The sequence below is a fragment of the Petromyzon marinus genome, chromosome 38 (assembly GCF_048934315.1).
Source record: "Petromyzon marinus isolate PM22_M1 ecotype Great Lakes invasive population chromosome 38, UKy_Petmar_22M1.pri1.0, whole genome shotgun sequence".
Taxonomy (NCBI): domain Eukaryota; kingdom Metazoa; phylum Chordata; class Hyperoartia; order Petromyzontiformes; family Petromyzontidae; genus Petromyzon; species Petromyzon marinus.
In genome coordinates, this window is record NC_133704.1 from 7,697,393 (window position 1) to 7,711,422 (window position 14,030).

General features: G+C 42.5%; 1 protein-coding gene across 7 annotated transcripts in view; it reads left to right on the forward strand.

Annotated features, from left to right (window-relative positions):
• The window catches only part of ACACA (acetyl-CoA carboxylase alpha), a 231,114-nt gene that overhangs the window by 57,559 nt on the left and 159,525 nt on the right, over positions 1-14,030 (forward strand). For all 7 annotated transcript variants that reach the window (XM_032967726.2, XM_032967729.2, XM_032967724.2 and 4 more), the window contains exons 16-23: positions 1,869-1,950; positions 2,519-2,664; positions 4,416-4,566; positions 5,284-5,418; positions 6,047-6,193; positions 6,734-6,922; positions 11,600-11,700; positions 13,517-13,605. In XM_032967726.2, the coding sequence (XP_032823617.2) occupies positions 1,869-1,950; positions 2,519-2,664; positions 4,416-4,566; positions 5,284-5,418; positions 6,047-6,193; positions 6,734-6,922; positions 11,600-11,700; positions 13,517-13,605 (1,040 nt within the window). The remainder of the gene's footprint in view (positions 1-1,868; positions 1,951-2,518; positions 2,665-4,415; positions 4,567-5,283; positions 5,419-6,046; positions 6,194-6,733; positions 6,923-11,599; positions 11,701-13,516; positions 13,606-14,030) is intronic.

A 14,030-nucleotide genomic window follows, 5' to 3' on the forward strand; every position in this document is an offset into this window, starting at 1 on the left:
TGGAGAAAACCCACGCATACAAGGGTGTAACATTCATAGGTCCAACAGACGAGTTCACAAAGCTACTTACTCTACTGCCATCTCCTGGCCACCTCACAGCTCAGCAGGTTTGGGGGTTTCATTAAACTATGTGATCCACCTACTCTTGCCTTTATACCACTCTGGATCATCGGCGTGCACCACTTAAATGCCAGAGGAAGCTGTACATTGCTAAAAAATGTTTTAACAAAAATGTATACAAAATCTCAATAAAGGTCTCCAGCATAGATGAATAAACACTGGGCAGAGGTTCAACACGGAAACGTATAAAGCTCGGTACCAGTGCAATCGCGCCTTCCTTTGAAAATACGCATTCGTGTTCAAGCCTAACCGTCATCAGCTCCTATACAAAGAAATCGATCGATTGACTGATGGTTCCTTTAGGATGGTTTACATGACTCCTTTAGTTATGGCCGGGAACGCTGCTGCCTGCTACGACCAGATAATTCGCAGCCTTGCTTTGTTTACGTAAAACACCCACAAGTGATGGAATTAGCCATAAGGGAAATTTCCATTTCCCACGAGGATCTGGGAAATCTTTATTGGTGATATTTTACACACCGCCCACAACCTTACTGGCACGTCCTCGACGCGCTGTCACATGAGAGCACCGGAGAGAAAGATTTACGAGGAATGGCTCAGCAGCAAATGGCGAATTGTTGTGTAGCCAGCAGGCAGTTGTGATTGGTCACTGCTCATGGTGGGGTGGGAGGAGTTGGGGGTCTGGCTTTAAATCCCACACGTTGAGGGATTTCTTTTCAACCGAGTGAAATTTACCCCCTCTAACGACAGGCTTTGTGCAAACAAACAGCTTCACGGAGCAAAATCTTCTCACTCACAACAGACCGCGTGAAACATTATGGACGAGTACTTTATGGTGTAGGTGACTCGTGCAAGTAAATGGAAAAATTATAAAATTAATATTTTATTTATTTTAAAGTATACTTTCATAAATGACCGAATATCAATTCTTAATCTTCTTACACGTAAATCAAATCACACGTGTAATTATATTTATTTTTCAACATTGTTACCTGTAAAGGGTTACCATGACCTCTGCAGCCACTAATGCCTTCACCAAATAGTAAAAAAACAGATTCTTAAATCGAATCGCAATCCTGGGGCAGAGGGGAAATGCATCCTTGCTCCCCAAATATGAATATATCTTTACCTAACAAATCCTCATTGCGTGAATACTCTTGAACGTCTGTTCATTATTGGTAAGCTTGGCCAGTGCTTTATGATTATTTGCATATGACAGAATTTCTGTATACTTGCAAAAAAACTCCACCCATGCTCGAGAAAAACTCTCATGACAGAAGTTAAATGTGGAGGCATTTCACAAGAATACCAGCCTCCTAGCCTAGTCTTACAAGATCTTCGAAGTTGACTGCAAATTACTTGGAATTGGGGCCACAGAGGAGAAGGCATGCTGCTTGCATTAAAGTGGCACTGACAGTGGAAGACACTCTACCCTCTAAGCCATAGCTCATGAAAATGCACCAGCACAGCTCTAGGTGCTAAGCGAAACCCCCTACCGCAAGGAGGCACTGTCATTGGGATGAGCCATTAGAGCCATGGGCCTGTCTGCCCCCTTGGAAATTAAAGATCCCATGGCGCCCTCCAATAAAGAACCCGGGATGTTAACTCCATTCGTCCCGGCTAAAAATCTCACCATGGGTCAATATGATGTCTGGCCAGGCCAAATTCCCCGGTATTGATGATTCCTAAATTACAGCTTTCCCCTGTGAGTAGGGACTAAGAACGTCAATCGACTTGGGGCAGCGTAAGCAAGGTTTAAATAAAACAACGGATGAATTGTTCCGCAGGGGCCAGGTTCTGCCGGCACACACCCTCACCAATTCCGTCAATGTGGAGCTCATCTATGAAGGAATGAAGTACACCCTGAAGGTAAGATTTGGGCTTGACAGCACGCACTGCAGAAGGGGTCCCTTGTTTGATCACTGGGAAGATATTTTCAACTATGGGATGAAGGCCTCCCCAAATCGCCACCGCTACCATCTCTCACGATGTAATATCCACCTAGCATTTGCCCACCGGCTGATTTAATCACTCCATCTTCACAGCAAATTTAGATTAAAACAATCAGCCCTTACCAGAGCATTTTACTTATCAAATACATATACTTTATTATTTCTTTAAATCTCAATTGGTAAACGATCTTGATCATCGTCCCTTCGAGTGATGTGTCCTACTCAAGTCCTTTTCTTAAGAGTAAAAACAAATCTGAAATAATAAATATACATAATTGTAAAAATGTACAGTCTTTTGTCAATCTACTGCTGGATTGGAGGTTTCCACATGCTGTGTCGGTCATGGGGGCTGTTTGACCATACTTTCTCATGCTGGACACCAATGTTGGTTTCGGTTGGGTTCATGGCACAGTGTTAAAACCACTGTGTCACCACTCCACCCTGGCCATTTATCCGCTTGATATTGTTGTCGATGTAATTTTAAGGTGACGCGACAGTCTCCGTCGACGTACGTGGTGACAATGAACAATTCGCACATGGAGGTGGACGTGCATCGCATGAGTGACGGAGGCCTCCTGCTCTCCTACGATGGCAGCAGCCACACAACATACATGAAGGAGGAGGTTGACCGGTGAGGACCGACAGCAGCCTATGCCCACGTGACATAGCCAAGTATTTTCTTTAAAAAAATAAATCCCAATTAAATTTATACATTATTGGGGGATTATTCCCATGGTCTAATGGTTAGCACACTGAACTTGAAATCCAGAGGTCGATGTTTTGATCCGATCTCTTGGCACGACATTTGGAACAATGGACAAGTTTATTAAATCAAAACACGAGTGTAGCAGTAGTAGGTTATTTACCGCCTAGAAGGGGGCTCTGGTGCTTCCTCTAGTGGAGTCCTTTTTTGCCAGGAGTGGCATGATCAATCAATTGCAGGTTTGCACCTTTACCTTTTACATTCTGGGCAGCAGAGAGCAGTGCAGCAATATCCACGGTTGTAGAGTACAACAGTGTTATGCTCCTACATCTATCTGTGTTCCCTGCCTTTACCAACCTGCACTGACCGGCCTGATGAAGTATGGTCAAACAATCCTAACAGCCTGAATGGTGTTGGGTAGGGCCTCAACCCATTGTAGACAAAGGGCTCTACATGTACTGATTACCATTATGCTCCCTTTTATCTATCATATTTAAGACAATCAGACTTATTTAAGGATGCGTTAAGTCTTTGGAAAAGCTATCTTTTACAGACAAATTAATAAATCATTAAGAAGCAGCAATTCTATAACATAAAATTCCGAGCAACAATTGTCGATCTTACCTTCCAGGGTATTGTTTGCATTGCTCACAGGTGAAATTAAGTGCCCAGGGTTTGTCTTGATCCCCGGCAGGCATGCCGAAATATGCCTTGTAGGCCTCACACATCTTAGCAGATGCTTCCACAGACTACTTTTTCACTCTTGTCTTGATAAATTGGCCGCAGACATAGCAAAATGCATCTGCCGGATGTTTGCAGCCTCTTGATGCCATCTCAGAAAAATGTGTATCCACTTTCGCAGCTGGAACTAAACTGAACTGGTGGACTTAAGGCCCCTGTATTTATACTACTATTTATATTGCTGGAAAGTTCTAGAATGTTGGAGAAGTTACTCCAAGTTTACTCAGCACTGAATCTATCTGTAATGTTCTGGAAATAGGTAAATTTCTAAATATTACTGTTCTGGTCACAAAAGCAAAGTTTGTGGGGAATAATCGCCATTTTTTATACTTTTTAGGCATAAGCAATTACGAAATAACACTACCCAGGAACAAAAATTATGTTACATCGTGTTATCATTTTGACTTAAAACTTTCGTGACTGCAGGAATTCATATTCTTTTGGTTCTTTCTGTAAAGTCATGTAGATAGAAAATAATAAAAGGACCAAAGAATATCGCGTTATCAGTTTTGTTTCAAAGTATTTGGCAGTGTCTTAGAGGCCGACCGAAACTGAATTTTCGGTTTTGGCCGAAAACGAAACCAGACCGAAAGTAAAAAAGTAAAAAATTTACTTTCGGCCGAAACCAAAACTATGCCGAAAGAGGCCATTTGCCAACTTTCGACGCCGCAACCGAAACCGAATTTCGGTCAGCCTCTAGTGTCTGTACTGTAACACAAGCTTTGCTCACTCTTGCTAATAAACCAGACTAGGTGACCTGGCCTTTACAATGGCCTCGACCGAGCAGGCTTGGCCTTGTGGCTTCAGACCAGGGCCATGGCCTCAAGACTTTTAATTCCTACCTTGGCCTCGTGGGTTGCGACCTTGAATCCGATGCCATCAGTGACTCTCCACGATGCCGTGGCTAAGCCTACGTCCTGCCCACTCGCTGCACTCAGGTACCGGCTAACGATCGGCAACAAGACCTGCGTGTTTGAGAAGGAGAATGATCCGTCGATCCTGCGGGCGCCATCGGCTGGCAAGCTCATCCAGTACATGGTGGAGGATGGTGGACATGTGTTCGTGGGTCAGTGCTATGCTGAGATTGAGGTAAGTGTGTTCGAAATAGATACATCATGAATCAAACATGACAGTTATCATCATCGTTATCATCAACCATGATCTGTCCACTACGAGATGAAATCCTCCGCAAGCCGTTGCCATCTCTCACAGTTTTGCGATGCAACAATCCATCTAACTACTGCACACAAGCTGATTTCATCGCTCCAATTAAGCCCATAGTCCTAGTTACCCGTAATTTTTTATTGCAAGCACAGATGCAGATGGAACAACAACAGTGGTCTTAGAGGTGAACTTTATGATGATGTAAACAAAACGTTTGCTTGAGAAACCTAGATTGATAAAGGAGTTGCCTACAATTTCTCACAATAATTTATTTTAATTTGGAGTGTAATTTATCTCAATATATTTCTCAAATTCAAATGTTTTAGTAGCAATTTGTATATTGCTGAAAGCAGTTTGATAGCAGCACCATGTCTTCACCTTCTTCATCACATTCCTATTATCTTCCCCCAATGCCCGGCCGTCCCCTTTCCTCACGTTCCTACGGCACAGGTAATGAAGATGGTGATGAGTATGGTGGTAATTTATCTCAATATATTTCTCAAATTCAAATGTTTTAGTAGCAATTTGTATATTGCTGAAAGCAGTTTGATAGCAGCACCATGTCTTCACCTTCTTCATCACATTCCTATTATCTTCCCCCAATGCCCGGCCGTCCCCTTTCCTCACGTTCCTACGGCACAGGTAATGAAGATGGTGATGAGTATGGTGGTGAACGAGTCTGGCTGTGTGCACTACGTCAAGCGTCCCGGCGCTGTGCTCGAGCCCGGCTGTGTGGTGGCGAAGCTGCAGTTGGACGACCCAACGCGAGTCAAGCAGGTGAGCGCCATGTGCTGCCGAGCCTCCCGTGGATGCTGCCGATTGCCTCACCAAGCCCCACTTCTGCCCTTGGTTGATGCCGAGTGGGAGACCGATTGCAGGAATGCCGCATTGATGTTAGTTCGTGGCAACAAAGCTGTACTCAACAATCTCCTGGGCAGCACCTCTGAAATCCTGGAATTGAATACAGGCAGTAGCCACTGATTGAACCGAGTACCTCAAGTGTCGCGATCTCAGCCTGGTCACCAATGACTGCGCTAAGAAAATGTCACGTTAAATTTGGTAATGCACTTAATTTGGTTTAATTCCAGCTCTAAGAATGAAGAATATTGATTAGACTGTCATGCGACATTTTACTGTCAGTGGCAGCGCTGGTGGGAAAGTGCTGCCCTTTGTTATGTGGACCAGAGATCACTTGAAGAGATCTCAGGTAGCTCGGTGATATCCACTGATAGCACCATCGGGATAAGCTTTGGAGAATATGGCAAGAAAATGAACAAAAGCACGTTCTCAAGAGTGGTGTAGAATTTTTACATGCCTTCTCTGTAGTAACGTTGTGAGTGCTGATTGACTGTCACCCTGCCCTTCTCCCCCTTTGCCCCACCTTGGTCACCACCACCCCCCTTAGGCGGAGTTATACACGGACGTACTGCCCCCGCAACTCATGCCACTGTTGCACGGCGAGAAGCTGCACCAGGTGTTTCACCTGGTGCTGGACACTCTCTACCACGTTATGAATGGATACTGCCTCCCCGAGCCCTTCTTTAGCACCAAGGTATGGTCACTGTGGAGTCTTTTGTAGGGGTCTTACCGTTACATTAGTACGGCGACGTGGGTTGTGGCTGGTGATGGTGGATCGTTGGTAGTGATTGGTGGTGGTGGATGGTGGTGGGTTGGGATGGTAGTGATGTCCTGATTTGAAGCTTTCGTGACTGCAGGAATCCATACTCTTTGGTTCTTTCGGTAAGTCACGTAGGTAGAAATAAAACAAAAGAAATCACGACGTTTCGATAGCAACACAAGCCGATAGCAACACAAGCCAGCGTCTTCTAAAGACGATGGCTTGTGTTGCTATCGAAACGTCGTGATTTATTTTGTTTTATTTCTACCTACGTGACTTACCGAAAGAACCAAGGAGTATGGTAGTGATGGTTGGGTTGGGTGTTGGGATGGGGTTGTGGTTGGTGCTCATTGGGTGGGTTGTGGTTGGTGATGGTGATTGTGGTTGGTGACAGGATGCAACGTCACATTATCTTCCACTTCACCCGTCCTTGCTGTTCACCTGTTTCGACTGTTTCTCCCCTTATCGGCGCAGATGAAAGGCTGGGTGGAGCAGCTGATGAAGACTCTGCGGGACCCGTCGCTACCGCTGCTGGAGCTGCAGGACCTGATGACGAGCGTGTCGGGGCGCGTGCCGCCCTCCGTGGAGAAGGCCATCCGCAAGGAGATGGCGCAGTATGCCAGCAATATCACATCAGTGCTCTGCCAATTCCCCAGCCAGCAGGTGGGTGGGGGCACACAACTTGGGAATCGTATTATCAGTAGCAGAAGTAGCAACAGCCATGGTCAATCCACTGCTGAATGAAGCATTCACAAGCCAGTGCGATCTCTCACAATGCTGCGCTGTAAAATTCCACCTTGCACCTGCACACAAAATTATTTCACGACTCCATCTCATGTTTAGAGGGTGGTTCGTGAACCATTTGTGCCACCATGCCAAACTTACTGTCGCTGCACTCACTGAAAAATCAATTGAAGAAGGCCACGGATGTCCACAGTCAGTGGGCATGGAGATGATGGGAAAAATTATTTCTTCTTAACACCTCTCTGAGTCATGTCTGTTGACATCGGGAAATCTGCCGCGCAGACAGCGTGCAATATTGCAAATCCATGTGAATTTGTAGACAAGAACATCAAACAGCTAGAAAACTGTCTATGGGTGTGTGTCTTTGTCCAAACAAGCACTAGCTGATGCTTATCTCCAGTGGTGCTTCCTGAGCTAGTGGTGGAAATTCGGTGTTCCTATGGCAGGAACCATTTTCTTTGTACAACCGCTTTGGAAATACAAAGATAGTGGTAAACATTTGATTGACCCTGGAGATGAAAAGATAGAATGAAACCCAACCTGGATGTGAAATCACAACCTTCTGCCTTCGAGTCAAGCCTTCTGCCACAGTGGCACACGGCCAGATAGGAATATTGTGTGGCAAATCTCCTGTGTGATTATTGATCCAAACACCAGGGCTCTCTGTTGTTCTCCTTGCTCCTTCCTCCCCAGCCCTTTAAGCTGACTCGCATAAACAAACGCCTGTTGATTACATATGAGCATGTTTACTGTTTGAGCATTTTGTACTCAAGTTTCTTCATTGGCCCGTTCTCACGCAGACTTTATAAATGTCTCGGTGTGCAAGTGCCCGGATCAAAAGGGCACTAAGCCCTTTTAGAAACATTTGTGTCATTAAAGGCAAAAAATTCACGAGGACAGTGTTAGGGCAATTGTTTCTAACAACTGTCATCGTAGAAATGTATTAGGAGCAACTATGCCGATGACCAAATAGCCCAGATTCCACCCACAAATATAAAACTTTATTTAAACATTTTATCTGGATAATCCCTTGAAATGGAACATCTCACAGCAAGGGTGTACATCGTGTCAAGTGATATATACATATCATATTAAACATAATGAACGATTATTTGGTGATGCTGCATTGGCAGTGGTGCACAAGCACAATCAACATAACAATTCGGCACAGGTTTCAGGAACACTGGCTTAAAAAGACAACACATATAAGAGGTGACGTTTCAGGCAATGGCCCTTCATATCACATAAAATATAACATCCAGACTTTTTAAAATCTACACCTTATACTTGTTACATGTTGGAAACAAGCAGGGTCGAGTCTAGATAGTGTTTTAATGGATGACCACCATACATATGTGTTCATAGGCTGCTGTGCGACTACGTTGGGGGGATCAGATGATAGTATCACAAACTCCATTATTGCACAGTACTATACTCCCATGCCAATGATGCCCACCTTCACGAACCTGCACTGACCAGCATTTTGAAGTATGGCCAAATAATCCCCATGACTTGGCATGGAGAGGCCCTGATAGACCAGGAGATGATAAAAAGGTTGTACATGCAAGAGGCCAGATGGCTCAATGAGCCATTCTGTCTACAGCAAAGCAACCCATACTGATGCCTACCTTAAACCTGACTCCCACCACCATCCATCCCAGAAGAATTCCCTCATCAAAACTCTACTCCATAGAACTCGATGCATCTCCGCTAGCCAGTGAACTCAAATACGTGCACCAAGCTCTCAAGGCGAATGGATATTCTGACTACACAATCCACAAAGCCATCACCCCAAACGAGAGGAAGGAGCCATCTGAGGATCCAATCAAAACCATCACTTTGCCATACATAGGGATCACCAAAAATATTTCCAAAATCATGAACAAACACAAGATCCGGGTTCGATTTAACACAATACATACAATTCGTGATCTGATCCCATCTGTGAAGGACAGGATCCCTGACATGCAATATCCCGGTGTCTACAAACTAAGCTGTGTCTGCGGCAGCAGTTACATTGGGGAAACTAAGCGACATGCCTCGGACCATGTTCGTGAGCATAAGGCAGATTTGAAACAAGGTTTCAAATTTCAATGCGGTTGGCTCACACGAAATTGATTTCGCTAAGACGATGGTACTTTGCAAGCCCACTGGCTATCAACAAAGATTCATTCATGAAGCCATCCTTATATACAGACACAGACACAATTTCAACCGAGATGATGGGTAAAATCTCAGCAATCATTGGAAGGATGTCATCAACCACTTTAAGTCATAACTAGTTGTGATATTTTCTCCTTGTAGGCTTTCGTCCCTATCCTGTCACCTTCTGGGCCTCACCTTGGTGGTGTCTGACCCCATGGCACATATGTCCCACCCACTTAGTTCTGTTACCGGGACACTTGTGCCACATCTGTAGGCGCAGCTTTCTTGTACCAAAAAATAAGCTACGCCTTAACCTGTGGGAGCAATAAGTCTGACACGTGTTTGACGTGTCTTAAATAAAAAAAACTGTTTCTTGATTTCTTAGTTGCACAAAACGAACTATTTCCAAAGTTACATCTCGTCTGTCCACTTTATCACGTTATCACACAGTCAAAGACTGTGTCCACTCGCTCCTGCCTGGCTCTTCTCCTGGCTTCCCTTTTATACCATCAGACTGTAATTAATGTCAAGAGTTAAACCAACGGAGTGTCTAACCAAAGGGGTGTTCTAAACAATCTTCAACAAATGTATGACAGATGTTCATCAAATGTTTACACAGAAATAATACATTCACTTTCTGTCTTATGGCTCCAACAGTGCCCCTTTTTTAAACCGTTAAAAGCAGCTTGCCTTCGGTGGCTTTACCCCCCCCCCCCTTTTTCCTCCTGATGACGATCGCTTGTGTTGTGATCTAAACGTCGTAAGTTTTATTTTTGTTTTATTTACTTTTATTTTTTATATCTACGTGACTTTACTGAAATAACCAAGAGCAAGAATATGTTATACATACACTTGAGCAACTATAGCACCTTGGTACAACAATGGCATAAAGTGTTGGCTGGGATATGAAAACAGAGTTTGTTGAAGAGTCAATTGGTCTTCAGAGTACACAACCTCGGGCAGTCATGTGACCTCTGTATGTTATATGATAAAAAATTGCCATCCTGGTTGCTTATGATAGGCACGAGCAATCTGATTTTTCCAGATTTGAGCAACTAGATTTTTCACAATGAAAAATGGTGTGGCAACTGTTGCCAATGATGATTGCCAGAGTTAGCTGGCATAGATTTGCTCTCATCTATTTAGACTCTCTGGCAAGTGCTATGACCTACACGTGTTTAAATGTTTAGTTCTTAATACTGTAGTTTTATTTTGGAACCACTAGGTGGCTTACTAACTCCACTCATCCAGCACACAGATAACAGACAGTGACAAAACCACAGTTCATTTATAAAAAAAAAAACTATACATGCTGAGATGAAATATATTTATGCCATATAGCACAATGGGAATATTATTTATTTATTATATAATGTTTTAAGATGGTATTTTGTCTCTGCCTGAATGTATTTTTGTTCCAACGTAATAATTAACGTTGACTGAAAAGGATACGGGCTGGTTTTACGGTCCGTGCAGATTAATGCAAACTGATTTATGTTCCCATAATTTATAAGCCTAGTTCGTAGTTAATATATGCATGGTAATTGTACGGTGAATTGTTTTACCTGTTATTTATCTTATGACTACATTTAAAATTTACTATTATTGCCTTTTCTGTATTGATGCCTGTATGTTTATTCCACTTAATAGAACATACTCACAAGTGTGACATTGTTATAACAAGCCCACATCTTCTAATGGGACGCAAAGGGATGAAACTAATCCATAGTGTTCTTCTTTTAACAATACTGCTGAATGATATTGGTCCCGAGAGCACATACTCTGCTATACTTTTTTTCGAAAGATAGTTTGATGTCTCATTTTATAAACGGAGGGCTTGTTATTTAAATGTAATAATGAATTAATGATACAAATTTCAGCCCATATAAGAGCCCTTTGGAAATGTTTCATGTGAATGCAAGTTTAAAACTGGGCGTGAATATTAAAAGAAGATTATGACCAAATATGTGGCACCAAGAACTTGGAAAAAAGTGTGAATAATATTAAGTCTTCAATAAAATAAAATAAAAATCAGCCCAGACAATCCAAACAAAACAAATGGTGAAATTAATGTAGTCAATAAGCGTGGCATTCATAAAAAATATCTGCTTCAGATAAATATTCTACGTTTACTAAACGTTATTAGTACTGCTCATAAATAGAGCAATTGAATATCCATTCATAAAGGCATCACATTTATTTAGAATATTCTAGCCAATAGAATCATAATTTGTACTGCTCCCTAATGTCTTTCGGGTTGTGCCACGTGTTGTTCGGCATGATGCCCGAGACGTTTCTCTGCACGTTCTGGAAGCTGCTTCAGCATGCGGAGCGAAATGTCATACAACACGTGGTACAATGAGAAAGCACATCGGAGAGCTTCACAGCACAATCATGAAAACCTACGCAGTAGTTAATAATGGTTACTGTTACGATTTTCTTTCCTTGCAGATCGCCAATATCCTTGACAGCCACGCAGCAACATTGCAGCGGAAATCTGAGCGAGAGGTCTTCTTCATGAACACGCAGACCATCGTTCAGCTTGTGCAGAGGTTTGTTCCCAATAAAAAACAAGCTAACAAATCCAGTCCCTTAAAGGAGCTTTTAGTTTGTTTGGGCATTAAACTGTATAAAGAATGTTTGTTCCTTCACCCACGTGATCACAATCCATGTGTGCTAATTGCGCTGGCAGGTAGGTTTTGTGAAAATACAAAATGTTTTTTTGAAAGTAAAGTGTTGCCAATCTTGGCGATGGCAATTATGTGGCTCTGAGGTAGAGCAAGCGGCTCACAATTGTAAGGTTGCTAGTTAAAAGCCTGGTGAGGGTTAGCACAGCCCATTCTTTATTCAGAATTGGTACCACCTTGCGTGAGAGGCACTAGTGGTTGTCCTATGGATAGAATATCCCCTGCCGGAGGAATGTGGAATTTCACCACTGGCTCGGCTATAAAAAGGAAATAAACACTGCCTCAATTATCGTTTGAGCAAGAAATCACTTTGGCTTTTTTTTATCTTGCCCAAAATTATACACAGCTTGTCATTTGTATTAGTAAGCTGCATAGTTTTTAGCGATTGGTATATGGGTTTTGTAGATTCATCAAAACACATGAACTTTCTTTCACCAAACCTACACATGGACGTAATGATATTTCCTTTACATAGCAAGCAATAAGGAGCCTATTGGTTCTCATTAAATAACCTATATGTACTTGGATGCCAAATTGTGGCAAGCAGTTGCATGCCCATTGGTAAGTGGAAATTGGTGTGCAGCTGTTCTCAGCCCAAAATGAATAATATATAGTGCTGTGTGTGTTGACATCAGTGCTGGCCTCCAGCATTTATTCACGTGGCTGCCAGTCTTAAAGCTGCTTTCTAAAAACACTTGCCCTTCAGTTTATACGAATAATTGTGGCTCTTTATCAAGGGCACCCTTTTTGCCAGTATCAAGATGATGAAAAAAGAAAATGCTTTACCTCTTTATGACAATTATACAAGTGTTAAGATGTTCAAACACCAAAATAGACACCTATTACAAGGCATCAAGTCTGCATTAACGACACATACTTGTGGTAAAACATACAAACATATGCTTTGATAATGTAGGCATTCGTCTTAAAACTGATTGACCTCCACCAGACAACCTCTTTTATTGCTTTGTCTCACCAGTGCTAGACCAAAAAACGTCAAAAGGTGAACGGTGCAAGGCCGATGCAAATGCCAACGCATAAATTGTTCGGGTTAAGCAGTTATTTGGCTACAACTAAATTTGGATCTTATTGAAATATTTTTTTCAATAATTGTGGGCAGTGTTCAGGAGTCTTAAATGGCCTCTGATGGCATTTCCTACGTAAATAAAAACTGTGAAATCAAATGCTTTCAAATAAAGCAGGTGAGAGCTCATTGAAACAAAATGCCTCTTATAAGGTGACCCTAGGGATACATAGGAGGTGTAAATATAGCAATACCACTGCACGCTAACATCGGCATTCTATCGTCATACAATAACAGTATTGGACAGTTTTCCCCTGACTGACCCGTAACTGGGATGGAGTGGTATCGTAGTGGTTAACGCGCTGCTCTACGGACCAGCTAATATCAGTGGTGAGTGATATCTGAATCGGTCTTTGGCCCCTCCTTTTCACCAATCCGCACTGACCAGTATTTCCAAACAACTTACACGCAGAGGCCCTCATTCACCAGTGCATTGACAAAGGGCTGAGTTTTTTTTTACACGTTCATTGGTGACCAGACTGAGACCATCAATTCACCACACCTGAGACCCCGGTCAAATCAAATGTGTCTTTGATTCCTGAGCAACCTGGCCACCCCGATTTATTGTTATTTGTCTAATTTCTCTGTCTCTCGCAGATATCGCAGTGGTATCCGGGGACACATGAAGTCCGTGGTGCTGGATCTGCTCCGCCAGTACCTCCGTGTTGAGACGCAGTTTCAAAATGGTCAGTTATCAACATGGAAACATGTACATTATTACCTTTTCAATATTTGCAGCATGTTAAGAATCTTGAGTGTATTGAGATTCAGACTTTTGAGGAGCAAAAAATAATCCTTATGGAGAAGGAGAAAAGGCTGTAATGTTTTGGACATGTAACAAAAATAAAAATGGACAATACCATATTTATTCTTGGTTCTTTCGGTAAAGTCACGTAGAAGGGAAACAATAAAATAAGAAAAAATATTTACCTACATGACTTTACCGAATAGAACCAAAGAGTATGGATCCTTGCAGTCACCAAAGCTTCAAATCTAGAATTTTTTTTTTTATTGTTTCCCTTTTACGTGACTTTACCGAAAGAATCAAGAATATGAATCCCTGCAGTCACGAAAGCTTTAAATAAAAAATACCATATTTAGTAAAACAGAG